We start from the raw sequence: 15,446 nt of genomic DNA, 5'->3' as shown, positions 1-15,446 counted from the left end.
GACTGACTTGGGCCCCCAGGCCTGGAACGAGCCAGGCCAAAACCTTATGGCCTGTCGCACACCGTGCTCGACGCCCCGTTATACATGCGGCTTCCCGTTGCTGGAGTCTTGTTACCTGATTGGAAGAGACTGTCCTGACCCGTGCCCCTCCAACTATTTCAACCAAAGGTCGGTACCGCCACACCGGCTATACGCGCTGCACCCAGCGGCGCTGCCTAACGGGCCTCCGCAAGACAAAAGTCGAGCAGTGTTTCGTCGCGAAGCGGGACCTGCGCGCGAGCCCCGTTTCTGCCAGTTTGCCACCGCCAAATAATACATTCGTTGCCGGGGCTTCCACTCCTCGGTCGGCGGCGCGCTCCTTTAGCAGCTTCGCACGTCAAGGGTTCGTAGAGGCGGCTCGCGATGAAGCGCAACACAAGCAACGTCGACACCGGCGGGGTGCCGGCCCCGCTCAACTCGACTCCGTCAACACGACTGATCCAGAACGGCTACGGCGACTCCAAGTATGAGACGGAGCGCATGGAGTTCCCCTTCCCCGAGGACCCTCGCTATCACCCACGTGACAGCGTCAAGGGCGCCTGGGAGAAGGTTAAAGAGGAGTGAGTTCAGTCATTGTTGATGGGCTGGCAAGCGGTGGGGGGAACCGGGTGCCATGGAAAAAAGTAAGGGGCAGGTTGTCCCATCCTAAGCAGCATATGGGGGGTGACGGGGGGAGCATGGCACCCCGGGGGCGGCACACTCGGCAGCAGCGACGCGCGGCCCTTGGCATCCTTGCGCGAATCGCACTCCGGTCTAGGCTGGCGACTCCACCACCCGTAACCTCCTGTGCCCCGCCCCCTGACCTCTGCAGCCACCACCACCGTGTGGCCACCTACAACTGGGTGGACTGGCTGGCCTTCTTCATCCCCTGTGTGCGCTGGTGAGCGCGGCGTCATGCATTGCTGGCAACGCGTAATGGCCTCTGTTTCGGCTGGGGTTACTGCGTCAGATAGGCCGGCTCGATACATATGTACACCTACCTCGAACTCCCCGGGCTGCCACGCACCTAGCCCCCGCTCTCGTCATCACATCGCCCGGCCTCATCTCCCACCACGCTACCGACGCCGCTCCGCAGGCTGCGCACCTACCGCCGCTCCTACCTCCTCAACGATATCGTGGCGGGCATCAGTGTGGGCTTCATGGTGGTGCCGCAGGGCCTGTCGTACGCCAACCTTGCGGGCCTTCCCTCCGTGTACGGCCTGTACGGCGCCTTCCTACCCTGTATCGTGTACTCGTTGGTGGGCAGCAGCCGGCAGCTGGCGGTGGGCCCGGTGGCCGTGACGTCACTGCTGCTCGGCACCAAGCTCAAAGACATCCTGCCCGAGGCCGCCGGCATCAGCAATCCAAACATCCCCGGATCGCCGGAACTGGTGAGCACCGCCCCTGTTGCGCACTCCTGAGAAGTAGAGGTATCTTGCGTCGAGTGGGGGAAGGCAAGGCAAGGGCAGCAGATAGCGCAGGCAACGCGCGCAATCACCCAACCACCCGCCCTTTCCTCGGCCACCCGTTTCCATCACTGGCGGCACCTGAGCCATACGCCCGCCGCCTCCACCCCCATCTATCGCCTCGCCTCACAGGATGCAGTGCAGGAAAAGTACAACCGGCTCGCGATCCAGCTCGCCTTCCTGGTCGCCTGCCTGTACACGGGCGTGGGTATCTTCCGCCTGGGCTTCGTGACCAACTTCCTGTCGCACGCCGTGATCGGCGGCTTCACGTCCGGTGCCGCCATCACCATCGGCCTGAGCCAGGTCAAGTACATCCTCGGCATTTCCATTCCCCGCCAGGACCGCCTGCAGGATCAGGCGAAGACGTACGTCGACAACATGCACAACATGAAGTGGCAGGTACAGGCTGGGGCGCGAGCGCGTGGGGAGGGGATGCAGGGTGGGGTCGCAGCCTTGCCCGTGTTCTCAAGCAAACATGGCACGCAGGCGTGTGAATATATGCCCTTACCTTTGCCCACCCCTTGCTCGCGGCCGTCGCGCTGCAGTCCTCAACCACCCGCCGCCTTAGCCGAAGCTTAGTCCCAGACCCCATCTTCATTTCCCTCCGCAGGAATTCATCATGGGCACAACGTTCCTCTTCCTGCTGGTCTTGTTCAAGGAGGTTGGCAAGCGCTCCAAGCGCTTCAAGTGGTTGCGCCCCATCGGCCCGCTCACAGTGTGCATCATCGGCCTGTGCGCGGTCTACGTCGGCAACGTCCAGAACAAGGGCATCAAGATCATTGGCGCCATCAAGGCAGGCCTGCCCGCACCCACCGTGTCCTGGTGGTTCCCCATGCCCGAGAGTGAGTAGTGGTGCGCGGTTTTGCCATGTGCTAGATTTCAATCCCACTGCCTGCTGGGAGTTTGGGACCGCAGGGAAAGACGCGCAGCCAGCATGCGTCTGTCATGTCGTGCGAGCCGAGGTAAAGCGGATGTTCACTGCGCTAGCTGACTGACGCAGAGCTTGTCAATCACAGTGGCCACCCTCACCATGCACGCGCCATGCTTGCCTGCCTTGCCCCCCCGCAGTCTCCCAGCTGTTCCCCACCGCCATCGTGGTCATGCTGGTGGACCTGCTGGAGTCCACCTCGATTGCGCGCGCGCTGGCCCGCAAGAACAAGTACGAGCTGCACGCCAACCAGGAGATTGTGGGTCTTGGCCTCGCCAACTTCGCTGGCGCCATCTTCAACTGCTACACCACCACCGGCTCCTTCTCGCGCTCCGCCGTGAACAACGAGTCGGGCGCCAAGACCGGCCTGGCCTGCTTCATTACCGCCTGGGTGGTGGGCTTCGTGCTCATCTTCCTGACGCCCGTGTTCGCGCATCTGCCGTACTGCACGCTGGGTGCCATCATCGTCAGCTCCATTGTGGGCCTGCTGGAGTACGAGCAGGCCATCTACCTGTGGAAGGTAGGTGCTAGCAAGCTAGCCAAGCTCGTTGTGTGTGGTATTGGCTGTGGGATGCATGGCTGCTGAAGTACCCAGCAGCTTGTGTGTGTGTGTGTGTGTGTGTGTGTTGCGGTGTGGTGTGGCATGTTGCGCCAACGAGTGGGCCGCCGCTGTCGCACACGGAGCTCACTCTACTCCTGTTGCATGTGATGAGTAGCTCACCCTACTCCTGTTGCATGTGATTGATCCCAGGTGAACAAGCTCGACTGGCTGGTGTGGATGGCTTCCTTCCTGGGAGTGCTGTTCATCAGTGTGGAGATCGGTCTGGGCATTGCCATCGGCCTGGCTATCCTGATCGTCATCTACGAGTCCGCCTTCCCCAACACCGCCCTGGTCGGACGCATCCCCGGCACCACCATCTGGCGCAACATCAAGCAGTATCCCAACGTGAGAGAACGCACCGGCAAGCACATGGGCGGCGGGAGTTGGGGATCGGTTAGAGGCTGCAAAAGCGTAGATACCATACCGTTACCGTACGTGGCATGGCTGGCATTTGCTCCTGCACGCGGCGCATGGCTAACCTGTCGCTCCTCGCTCTTCCTCCACTCTTTGTGCCCCACAGGCCCAGCTGGCGCCCGGCCTGCTGGTGTTCCGCATTGACGCGCCGATCTACTTTGCCAACATCCAGTGGATCAAGGAGCGACTGGAGGGCTTCGCGTCCGCGCACCGCGTCTGGAGCCAGGAGCACGGTGAGCGAGGCCGCGGGGATCTGCTGTGCGTTGGAGCGGCGGACGTGGTGGCTACGTTGGATTGGCTAGTAGTGCAAGCAGCTAGCAAAGCTCGAACGATGTGACTAATACGATTCGGCATTCCACACCGGCTCGCCACAGGCGTGCCGCTCGAGTATGTTATCCTGGACTTCTCGCCTGTGACCCACATCGATGCAACCGGCCTGCACACGCTGGAGACGATTGTCGAGACGCTGGCGGGCCACGGTACCCAGGTGGTGCTGGCCAACCCCTCTCAGGAGATCATTGCGCTCATGCGCCGCGGCGGCCTGTTCGACATGATCGGCCGCGACTACGTCTTCATCACCGTCAACGAGGTGGGTGCTGCCCCGCGCCTCATGATACTTTGGGGAGAGCGCTGTTGGAGGGTATCAGATGCAGCACCCCGCCGCTAAAGCGCCCCAGGATGCGGCTCTACCCAATCCCGCCCTGCACTCAACCCTGCTGGCCTCATTCCTGACTGTCCCACGTATGCGCTTACACAAACACACGCAGGCCGTCACCTTCTGCAGCCGGCAGATGGCGGAGCGCGGCTACGCTGTCAAGGAGGACAACACCTCCTCCTATCCGCACTTCGGCTCGCGCCGCACGCCGGGCGCGCTGCCGGCGCCCTCCTCCCAGCTGGACAGCAGCCCGCCCACCTCGGTCACCGAGTCCACGAGCGGCACCCCCGCCGCCGGCACCTACAGCAGCATCGGCGGCGCCGTGCCAGCCGTGGCGGGCCACACCGCGGCCGGCAACGGCGGCAGCCACAGCCCAAGCGCGCAACCGGGCGTGCAGCTGACCACCACGGGCTCGCAGCGGCAGCAGTAGAGGAGCGTTGCAGCATTGCACGTGGCATGCAGCTCATGTCGGCCGCGTGCGTGTGGGGAGTGAGAGTGGGGGCTGATTTTGAGCGCAGTTTGTGGCTCCGGGCCTGGTGTGGGTTTCTGTCGAACGAGTACGAATAAGAAGAGAGTGGGACTGGCTTATGCAGGGCGCCTTGCAAGACCTGGCAAAGTGGCAAGCGCTTCGATGCTTCCGTGTATGAAGCATCCTCGATAACATGACGCCAGTGGTGTGCACATCACGTTGCGAATCTAGGGCTCCTTTGCTGCTAAGAAGTATGCTCGGTGGCGCTGCTTCACACAACTACTTGGCTAGGGGTACAGCCTGGTCCCGCTCGCAACGGGCAGCAGGCCTGTGAGGACTACACGCCTGTGGTGTGTATGTGTATGTGACACGGGCGGCGTGGGGGCATGACACGGCGACGGCTCTACATTAGCTGGGTTATGACCTTAATCAACAACACTAAACTGTACTGTGCGATCACTGTTTAGCATCGAATGCATTTATATAAACACCTATTGTCATGTGTGCCAGGGTGTTTTGAGCGCCTGGATGAGCGCGCGGCACCTCAGCCGAAAGTTGCAGGATTTGTGGGGGGGGGGGGGCGGGAGTGAGTTCATGGACCCTTACCATGTCCCATCGAACTGCGTTGGTATGTAAGGTTGCGGCTTGCGAGCGATGGTGGCGCCGTACAAGCTCGTGTCCCGGCAGTGCGCCTGGTGAGTACAGGAGCGGCAAGGGCTGCTGCAGGAGCCCGCTACACTTCTTCAGCAGATTGAGTGACGTTTCGCTTACTCCCACGAACAAACAAATGTATGACTATCAAGCGTGTAATTGGAGTTACACTGATCTCTGAACGCTGGCAGCATAGACCGAAGGCCGGCAGTGATGCCAGTCCATAGCACTGAGCAGGCAGTGTTTCACCCTGTCACATCCGCAACCCCGCCCTCCATTATGCCCCCCCCAACAACATATCTTGCATACGTCTCGTGCATGCTTCCTGACTAATGATACCAGTGCAGTTCCCTGCAACTTCTGTGCAAGGGAGGCACCAGTCTCACCCACACCAGGGCCATGCCAAGTGGCACACAGACCAAACAATCCCCCACAACAACAGTCACCCTGCATTCCAGCAGCGCGCATACTTATCAGTCACCTTCCGTTGTGCTTTATGGCGCGCGGCGCCTTCGAGCTCATGTCATCCATCACACATTTCTGGTACCTTGCCTTGCAGGCATGAGGGTGATTTCATCAACCCATGACTAGGCTTGTCTAATTTTCTTGCACATGGAATATGTTGTTCTGAGTCCTCTAGCCACAATTTTCCCTGGCCGCATGGGAACTAAGAAAAACGCACCGTGTTGCCTTTGGCCATACGAACACCGCGACACCATATCCCCAAAGCCCGCTCGCCGCATGTTTAATGCACCGAACGAGCTATGGTAAGGAACTAACCATACGCAGTTCAGTGGACCCCGCCCAGCTCTCCCACCTTCACATATACCAACCGCCTACTGCCATGCACACCTGTAGCCGCACTCTTTATTTGGGCTGTGCAGAGCTGTTCGATACTTCGCTTATTGTAGAATAACGTCAAAGATGCAACAGCGGCACGCGCGCGATTCTAGGTGCAGCATACATATATCACATCCCTGACATCGGGGCATGTGGAATACGGCTGAGCAACGAGCCGACGCAAGGAGTGCTTCACGGACCCGGTGGCGTTGCGAGGAAGACGCCATCATATCACCGCAGCGCCGGGGCCGCCCTTGTAACCGAAAGCGCGAGTGCGCCGGTCACGACCCCGTGCAAGCAAGTGCTTGGACGCGCCGCAGTGCGGCCTCGTCTTGTTGCATTCTCGTTCTTACTTGAAAGCCTCTTTCACGCTTTTCATCAGGCGCCCAAATACGCCCTTCTTACCCTTCTTCCCGCCGCCACCGCCAACCTCAACCTCCGGTTCCCGGCACCCAGGCCCCGGCATGCCGCCTGCAACGTGACCTGCCGGCTCGACCGATGGCACCTGCACCGCCGCCGGCTCCAAGGTCACCTCTTGCTCTGATACCGTCCCCGCCATGTGTGCAACCGCAGTCGCAGTCCCGCCTGCAGCCACTGCAGCTGCTGTCCCGGTGGTGGAGGGCGCTGCTCCTGCGGTGCCCGCAGCGAGCCCGTGCGGCTCTGCGACGCCAGCAAGCGCCCTGTCAACTGCTGCGCCCACCGCCTCGGCCAGCACCTGCATTTCTTGCAGCTGCTGTTGATGCCGTTGTTGCTGCAGCTGCTGCTGGCTGGGCGCGGCGCTGATGCCGTCCAGCATCCTCGCCATCACGACCGGCCCAATGCTGACGCAGGCGTCCGACACAGACGCCGCCCCTCCTGAAATGCCGTGGGCGCTGGAGCGGTCGCCGCCTGCAGCCGCCCCGCCACCGCTCAGGTGCGGGATGCCGCTGCTGAACGTGGCATCACCGCCCAGCGACAGTTGCCCGTGCAACTGGGTGCCGCTCGACGGCGCTGTCATCGCCGGACTTCGCGCCGCCTGCAGCAGCCGCGGCGCGGGCCGCGAGTCAGCCGGCAGCGCGGCCGCCCCCAGGCCGCTGCCTGCATGCCCCAGCATGGCACCCCCGGTTGTCAGGTGCAGGTCGACACCGCCGTCTTGAGGAACGCGCGGGCTCGAGCCGCCGGGCGAGGCGGGTGCCACTGCCAGCTGTCCGGGTGAGGGCAGCTGCCCGGCCGAAGCCAGCGGGCTGGTTGACGCCACCTGTAGACGCGACGGCGATCGCGTGTGACTCGGCGGCGACTGCTGCTGGTACTGGCCCGGCGTGTGCGTGTGCTGGTGCTGGCCCCACAGGCCGCCGCCGCCGCTGCCTAGTGTGGGAGAGGAGGGCAGGCTTGGGCTTGAGGCATAGTTACGCCGCGGACTGCCGCCACCTGTGCCGCCACCGGGCGTTGCCACTGCAGCGCCACCGCTGACGCATTGGATGCTGCTGGAGGTGGAGCCGCCGCTGAAGCGTGCGTCAGGCGCGGCGGCGCCGGCAGTAGCGGCGGCAGCCGCCGCTGCGACGATGGGCTCACCCTGCAACTCCGGCACCGACAACGGTTTCGGCAGTGGCAGCACCCGGCGGCTATTGCTACTGCCGCCACCGCTAATGCTCAGGGCGCCCTGTCGCGGGACCGCGTTCTGATGCTGCTGCTGCTGCTGCTGCTGCTGGTGCGGGCTGAGGCGGGAAAAAGCGGAGCCATATGCCGCCGCCACCGCCCCTGCAGCCATCAGGCCTTGAGCTGCGGGAGAGGTGATCTCAGTAGAGGCGCTCGGGCTGAGCCCTTCAGGCAGGCTGAGCTCTAAGACACCCGAGCCGTTCCCGCTGCCGCCCAACAATGTACCCGACACCAGACGCCCTGATGACCCGGCTCCACGCTCATTTGCCTGAGCCCGCGCCTGCGCTACGGCCGCCGCCGTCGCCGCCGCAGACAAGCTCACAACCTCTCGCATGCCGCTCGGGCCGGAGCCCAGAGCGGCGGTGATTCCGGCAGCGGCCCCGCCATTACCAGCACCACCACCACTACCAGCACCACCACCACCACCGGCCCCGGCCCCAGCGGCGCCCCCAGCGGCGCCAAAGCTGACCAGCTGCGCCATGCGGCGCAACACGCTGGAGCTGCGGGTGGGCGTCAGCGACGAGGCGCGGGCCTCGAGCGGCGCCCCGCCGCCGCCACTGCCGGCCGGTACGGCCGCCGCGGTGCCGCCAGGTAGCTTTGGCAGCGGCAGCGAGCCCGTTACGACGTGCCGGTGTGCAAGCCCGCCCGTTGAGGCGGCGCCGGCGACAGCCGCCGCCAGAGCCGCCATGCTGTACTCGCCGGGAGTACTGCGGTCGCCTGCGGTGTGCCTGCCACCAGCGCCGGCAGTGCCGTCCGTGCCGTAATCATGGCCGGTGGCGGAGGGGTTGTCGGTCCACACGACGTTGCCGCCGTAGCTACCGCGGCCGTGCACGCCGGCGCCGGTGATGTCGGAGTTGCTGTCACGTGGAGAGCCGATGCGCAACAGGCCTTGCAAGCCGGCGAAGAAGCGCGGCGAGGGTACGGCGCGCGCCACTTGGCCATGCGGCACGGCCAGCGGTGCTGGCGGCGGCAGCGGCGGCAGCGGCTGCGACCTGGGCGCGGCGGGAAAGTGTAGCTGCGAGTCGGTAGCCTGGCGGATGGAGCGGGTAGGCTGCGGCGTGCGCGCGTGCGCGGCGAGAGAGCTGCCGCCAATGCTGGCGCCCATTCCGCCGAGGCCACCGGCGCCAGCGTCGGCCGCGGCCGCGGTAGCCTCGCTTGTGACGCTGCCACCGGCATGTGTGCGGCTGCCGCCGCCGTTGTTTGACCAGCGCGAGGACGCGACCTGCCGTAGCCGGCGCAGCATTCGCGCGCCCAGCGCAGTGCGCGCTCGAACGGCGGCACTGGGCGCGTCAACGTCGCCATCACCGCCGCCTGAGGCGTCGCGCATCACCCCGACACCGCTGCCGCTTACGGCGCCATCGCGGTCCGCTAAGGTGGCATGCTTCAGCGCCCGCACCGCAGCCTTGCCGGTGCGCTGTGGCACGTAGTGCCGGGGCTGCTGGTGGTGGTAGGATGTTGTCCCTAGGCCGGCTGGCGACAGCACTCCAGACGACGGCGCCGCCGGCGCCGCCGGTACCGTCAGCGGCGGCGGTAAAGGCGCGTCTTCCGGCACCGTCATGGCCACCGTGTCCCGCTCATCGGCGCCGGCAATGCCCGAGAACGTCATGCGCCGCGGAGTCGGCCTGCCGCCTGGCTGACCCTGCGGCGGCATGGGTGGCTGGCCGAACCGCGGCGACAACACGCTCACTCCCGCGCCCGCGGCGCCGGCACCCTGGGGCGCCGTGACTGGCGCCAGGTGCCCAGAGGACGGCCAGGCAGGGGCACCACCGTCCAGTCCGCCGCTGGCCACGATGCCGGTGCTCGTGCCGGCGCCAGCCCCCGCTTGCAGCAGGCGCATGGCTGTGGTGTAGCCGGCGTGCGATGGCGGGGCGCGGGCCCAGCTGCCCGCAACTGCCAGATGGAAGTCCGTGCTGCACGGCGCCAGGCCGCCGCCCAGGGACATATGCGATGCCAGCGCCACGTCACCTGTGTCGACGTACGATTCGCCGGTGCGCGGTGGCGAGAGCAGGAACCCCGTGCCCGTGGGGCCCGGTGTGGGCGTGGCGGCGGGCAGCGGCGGCGGAGGCGGCGATAGCAGGCTGCTGCCGTGCGGCAGGTGCGCGAGGCGGGCGGAGTGCTGTTGGCTGGAGGCGTAGCCGTAGCTACTGCGGTTGCGAAAGCTGTTGTTGCTGGTGGGAAAGCCGTAGCCGGACTGTGGGCTGTAGCCGGGGCCTAGCTGGCTGTAGCCCAGGGCTGGGCTGCAGCCGGCAGGTGCTGCGCCGGGCACATGGGGCGGCTGAGGGAGCTGCATGGATGCGTGGCTGGTGCCGAAAGGTGCGGCAACAGGTGCTAGGGCAGCCGCCGCAGCCGCCGCAGCCACAGCTGCTGAGTGCATGGAGCTGGGGGCGGAGGCGGCCATGCTGCCGGCCGCAGCGGGTGCAGCCGCCGCTTGTGTCCGGGCGCAGGGCGGCAGTGGGCTGTCCGCCACGCGGATGTGCTGCAGCGTGGACAGATGGCTGGCGGACGCGGCTGCGTATGCGGCATCAGCCGCCGCCGCGGCTATGTTGGCGCTGGCGGTGATGCTGCCCGTGTTGGCGGCTGAGCTGCAAAGCTGCGAAGGCGGTGAGGTCAGCAGCGGCACAGCCGCGGGAAGTGTCGGCGTGTTGCAGCTGGCTGGGATGGGGCTCGCCGGGCTGCCTACTTCCCTCAGATCCACTGCGTGCACTTCGAGCTCCAGCTCCACCCCATCCCCCACCACTGACTCATCCCCTTCTTCGCCCCCTGCACCGGCATCCACGCCTGCCCCGTCCGCAGCAGCAGTCGCGGCTGGGTAGCCTGGGTCCTCAGGAGTTGAGGAAAGCGCTGGCGCTTCCACGCGCTCAGCCCCGCCAGCAGCTGCAGCGGCGGCGGCGGCGGCGGCGATGGCGGCGGCCACCTGGGCGCCTGGGCGGACAAGCGGCATGGGCGCCCCAGAGAAGGTCGCCTCTATGATGCCGCTGCCGCGAGGGCTGTCCGCCAGCCCTTGCTGTGGCTGCTGCACCTGCAGCCAGCCGCTGGAGCCCTCAGCCGCAGCCGTTGCCGCACCCGCCGCAGCCGTTGCCACGCCCGCCGCAGCCGTGGCCGCACCCGTCGCCGGGCAGTCCGCCGCCCCGTACGCCTCTCCACCGGCTGTCTTACCCGCCCTAGCCGCGGCCGTCGCAGCAGTCGCAGCAGCCCGCGGGCTCCCGCCCGGGCCCAGCAACGACTTGCCGTGTGTCGGGTGTGCCGCTGCAGACGCCTCGCCAGACACCATGGACGCCGCTTCCTTGCTGCCGCCATGCGGCCCGCCGCCGCCCCCGGACTTGGCCGCCCACATGGCCGCTGCCACAGACGACGGTGCGCTGCCATGAGGCAGGGACTTGAGGCCCTGCACCGAGCCCTGCCGCGGCAGTTGCAGCAACCGCTGCCCCAGCCCTGACCCCGAGCCGCCCGCACCGCTGGCGCCAGCCGCGCCTGCACCCGCGCCCCCGCCGCTGGCCCCCATTTCCCGACGGTGGTGCGCCGGTGACTGCGCGCGGCCGCCTGCCTCCGTGGCATCCACCACCCACTCCGCGGCGTTGACGGAGGCGACGGTGCTGTCGATGACGCGCGAGGCTATGCTGGTGGAGGCACTGGACAGAGGCGGCAGCAGCATGGCGCCGCCGCCGCCTCCGGTACCGGCGCCTCCGGTGCTGCCTAGCATCAGCTCCCCGCCGCAGCCGTTGTAGCTGCTACCAGCGCCGCTGTCGGAGCCGCTGCCGTCCTCGGCGCCGCTGTCCCTGCTATTCAACGACGGCGGGCGCGGACGCGGCTGCGATGACGGCTGCGTAAGGCCGGCGGCGATAGCAGCTGCTGCCGCCTCCTCCAGTAGGTCACCCGGCCCGCCAAACACCTGCAGATGTGAGCGGGAGTGCCGCTGCATCAGCTGCAGCCGCAGCGCGGCGGCTTCTGCAGCCGCTCCCGCGCCGCCGTCTTGCATCTGCACCTGCGCCGGGGGCTGCTCGTCGTCCACCGCGTCCACTAGGTCCCGGCATGCCGCCGCTACCTGCGCGTCCTGCCCCTGGTGCCCGGGCCCCCCCGCTCCTGCACGGTCTGCTCTAGCCCCGTCGTCGCCCTTGTTGGATGCAACGGCCTTGGCCGTCGCGGCCTCGCTGTCTCCCTCTTCTGCATTCACGTCCAAGCTTGTGTGGTGTGCGGTCAGCGTGGCGACTGCATGCACCACCTGCTCCTGCTTCGCAGCTACCTCCGCCGCTGGCCCCGGCTCGGAGCCGGCACCGTTGCCGAACTCCTGCGCCCCCCTCCAGGCCTGCTGCCTGCCCGAGCCCGCTGCGCCGTCCCGCCCCGTTTCCTCCTGGTCAAGAACCCCTCGTGCCGTCGGTTCCTCCTGTCCGCCTCTGGCCGCGTCCACACGCTGGCGCTTAGAGCCGCGCCGCTGCATCTCGCGGCCTGGCGTGCTGCTAGCGCTGCCACCCTCCACGGTAGCTGCCCCGGCACCACTGGACGGCGGGAGGTGTGCCCCTGGGCCTGTAGCCAGTGCCTGGTCACCGTTCGCTGCGGCTGCTGCTGGTGTGGCAGGAGAAGCACCGTTTGGCATGCCTTGCGCAGGTGCCGTCTTCTGGCCCAGCCCCAACTCCTGAGCCGGCGCCTGCTGTGCGCGTGAGGCAGCCGGGGCACCCAAGCGGCTGGCTGGGAAACCCGCCGCAGCTGCGGCCACGACCTGCGCTGCGCCCAACCTCCCGTCTATGGATGCGGCTCCCGACCCGGCCGTTGAGCTTGGCCCCAACCCCGCGCCTGCCGCCACCCCCGCCGCCGTCTCTGCGGCGGGCGCTGCCCCGGAAGCCCCCCAGCTGGGTTCAAGTCCCAGCTGGCGGCCCAGTGGCGTGCCCATCATTCCCTTTGTGACGCCCCACGTCCACGGCAGCTGTAGGATTGGGACAGAACAGCACGGAAATGACAGAGGGGCAACAAATGCAGCCATAAGCTTTCGCACGGCAGGATTGCGGACCATGCTTCACGGCGTTTCCCGCTTCGCTTCTACGTGTCGCCCCCATCACGCCTTCCAATCTACACACGCCCGTCCGCCTCCTCCACGCCCCACACCCCTGCACGGCTGGCACACCTGCAGCAGCTCATCCGCGGTGGGCCGCACGCGGGGGTCGGGCTGCAGGCACGCCTCAATCAGCTCCACCACGCCCGCGCTCAGCCCCGGCGGCAGCCGCTGCCGCAGCGTGCGGCCGCGCGGCAGCCCGCCGGGCGCCGCCGCCGCCTGCCTCAGCGGCGCCAGGCGCTGGTCCTCTTCCAGGCGTGCGGCCTGGTCGGGCGCCAGCGAGCCGAAGCAGCGCATGACTAGGTACAGCTGGTCCACTGTGGAGCGGCCTGTGATGGAACACGTGACGTGGGGCGGGGTCAGATGGGGTTTCTGGTGTCGAGGCGATGCGGGGCGAGGGGCAAACCCTTAGCCCGGTCTGCGCGAGCCCATTCCCTCAACGCCACAGTCCGCATGCATCCGCTTGCTCGCTCCCTCGCTCCCTGAGCGTACCCGTAAACAGCGGCATGCCGGACGCCAGCTCCGCCAGCGTGCAGCCCAGCGACCAGATGTCGGCGGCCGGGCCGTACACGTCACCCACCAGCACCTCTGCACAAGCAAATGCATACAAGGAGTGGGGCAAAAATATAGGAAGCGGGCGGCATGCGGTATAGGTATGCAGAGTTGCAGAGCTGGGCGCAATGACCTCCTGTCCCCCATCGCTGCATGTGAACGTATGCATGTAGGCCACTGTGGTGCTTGCACCATGGATGCAACCTCATCGTTCCACACCCAGGTCCAGTTGGTGTGTGCCCTGCCTCACCCGGCGCGCGATACCAGCGCGTGAACACGTAGCTGCTCAGCTGCTCCGCCTCGAAGGGGCCGCACCGCGTCTTGCGCGCAAAGCCGAAGTCAATCAGCCGCACCAGGCCATCCTCATCCACCAGGATGTTGGCGGGTTTGACGTCGCGGTGCACGACCTAGCCAGGTGAGGAGGACGTACGGACGTCAGTCCCTACGGAACACCTTGCCGTCGCTCCCTCCCGCCCAGCCAAGCCCCTGTGCCCCCCCCCACACACACACACAAACGCGCCCCCTACGGGTGCACTCCCGGCCAAACCTCGGCCAAACCTAGGCGAGAGGCCCCGGCGCGTCATGGGCGGGCCATGTTACCTTTCCGTTGTGCAACAACTACCGTACTCCACACGCGCCCACGCACCTTGCGGCTGTGCAGGTACGACAGCGCCTGCAGCACCTGCCAGGCCAGCTGCTTGATGCGCACGGGCGGCAGGCCCCCACCGCCCGGCCAGTCGCGCAGGATGCGGTGGGCGGAGCGGCCGCAGAACGGGAACACCATGTACACCCGCCCGCTGCTGGTCTGTGGCCGGAGGGAGTGCGGTGCAATGGAAGCATGTTGGCACGTTCAGGTGCGTGGCATACAACTGCGCTCTGGGCCCCCTCGTTCTTCCTCAAAGGTGTCACGGCAAAGCTGGCAGCGTGGGACGCACCGTGAAGGCGTCGAGCAGGTTGATGATGTTGGGGTGTGCCACGGAGCGCAGCAGCCGGATCTCGCGCACCGCTAACGCCATGACCTTTGCGTGCTCGTGCGCGCTCTTGAACATTTTGACGGCCACCTGCCGCCCCGGCGCCCGGTTGTCCTCGCACTGGTACACCACCGCATAGGCACCCTCGCCCACCGTCGCGAGGTAGGTGAAGTTCTGGCAGGACACAGACGACGAATGGAGTGGGCAGCAGCGGGCGGCACGTCGGTCAGAACGCCCCGCCTACGCACCGCTGCACCCCGAAACCGCCGGGACTCGAGGCCACCCCGTTTCATCACACGTAGGTGCAGGCGCTTACGGCATGACGTCGAGGTCAGGACAGCAGCACGAGTACACATGAAGCGCGGCATCCCCGACATGCGCCCGCCCGCCACCGGTCTCGTCTGGAATGGTATCCCCGCTAGCCCATCACCGCTAAACTGGCACAGAAGTCGTAAGTTGGTGTGCGCGGCGGAAGCTGAAGCTTTATTGGTCGCGTAGTCCATTCAAGTCGACGCGCACCGCAGACTGGGGGTCTTCAGAGAAGCTATGGCGGTTCTCAAAGGCCCCAAATGACGGTTGCAGTGCTTTGCATTTGCAAATGGCCCACCTCAAGCCCAGCGCTTGACTGCTCGCCATCCTGCCGCTCCGCTTGAAGAGCCTCAGCCATAGCTCCTTGGAGCTCCTTCCGCGCTGTCTATCAGCGTCCTTTCAGCGGACCGCCTGGACACACCGCCGGTTGGACATGAACAACAACTGCAGACTCTGCTGTCGCCGCATCATGAACCCGTGGAAGCAGAAGTGATGCTTTATCAAATGGAAACTATGGCGAGCAAGCGAGCAATACAAGGCCTGGCGCCCTCTTGACACCGTCTGTATTCTACGTCCAGGTCCACCTGGGACCGTTAGTATCACACGAGCAATGTATTAGAGGCGCCACAGCTTGAGGTTAGGTGCGTGAATGTCGAGCTCGCCCCTTTTGGCAGTACAAACGAGCCTTGTTTCCCAGCGTGTTTCAAAAGCGGGATTTCCGACGCTTGCTTTAGTAGTAGGAATTAGCTTCGCCTCAGCAGGACATTTGAATGACCTGGTTGAGGAAGGGCCAGACTATCAGAGGGAGTGAGCGTAGACTATTGCGTGTCTTGTGGGGGGGGGGGGCAAGGCGTGTGTAGCGGCGGCCCGAGGCACCCAGAGGCACCTTGATC

General features: G+C 65.9%; 2 protein-coding genes across 2 annotated transcripts; one reads left to right on the top strand and one right to left on the bottom strand.

Annotated features, from left to right (window-relative positions):
- The first annotated feature begins 134 nt into the window (after positions 1 to 134).
- CHLRE_17g723350v5 (uncharacterized protein) lies at positions 135 to 5,373 on the top strand. Its single transcript, XM_001697170.2, has 10 exons — positions 135 to 599; positions 851 to 919; positions 1,115 to 1,409; positions 1,617 to 1,883; positions 2,095 to 2,326; positions 2,553 to 2,932; positions 3,164 to 3,358; positions 3,534 to 3,660; positions 3,802 to 4,016; positions 4,195 to 5,373. The coding sequence occupies exons 1-10, from the start codon at positions 403 to 405 to the stop codon at positions 4,510 to 4,512; spliced, it is 2,295 nt and encodes a 764-aa protein (XP_001697222.1). The 5' UTR covers positions 135 to 402; the 3' UTR covers positions 4,513 to 5,373.
- Positions 5,356 to 15,342, bottom strand: CHLRE_17g723300v5 (uncharacterized protein). The gene is made up of 7 exons (XM_001697082.2): positions 14,852 to 15,342; positions 14,209 to 14,418; positions 13,920 to 14,078; positions 13,524 to 13,680; positions 13,214 to 13,309; positions 12,794 to 13,050; positions 5,356 to 12,595 (listed from the first exon to the last, which is right to left on the bottom strand). The coding sequence occupies exons 1-7, from the start codon at positions 14,909 to 14,911 to the stop codon at positions 6,392 to 6,394; spliced, it is 7,143 nt and encodes a 2,380-aa protein (XP_001697134.2). The 5' UTR covers positions 14,912 to 15,342; the 3' UTR covers positions 5,356 to 6,391.
- Positions 15,343 to 15,446: the final 104 nt, after the last annotated feature.

Source organism: Chlamydomonas reinhardtii, chromosome 17 (assembly GCF_000002595.2).
Source record: "Chlamydomonas reinhardtii strain CC-503 cw92 mt+ chromosome 17, whole genome shotgun sequence".
Taxonomy (NCBI): domain Eukaryota; kingdom Viridiplantae; phylum Chlorophyta; class Chlorophyceae; order Chlamydomonadales; family Chlamydomonadaceae; genus Chlamydomonas; species Chlamydomonas reinhardtii.
This window is presented reverse-complemented; position numbering and strand designations above follow the sequence as displayed.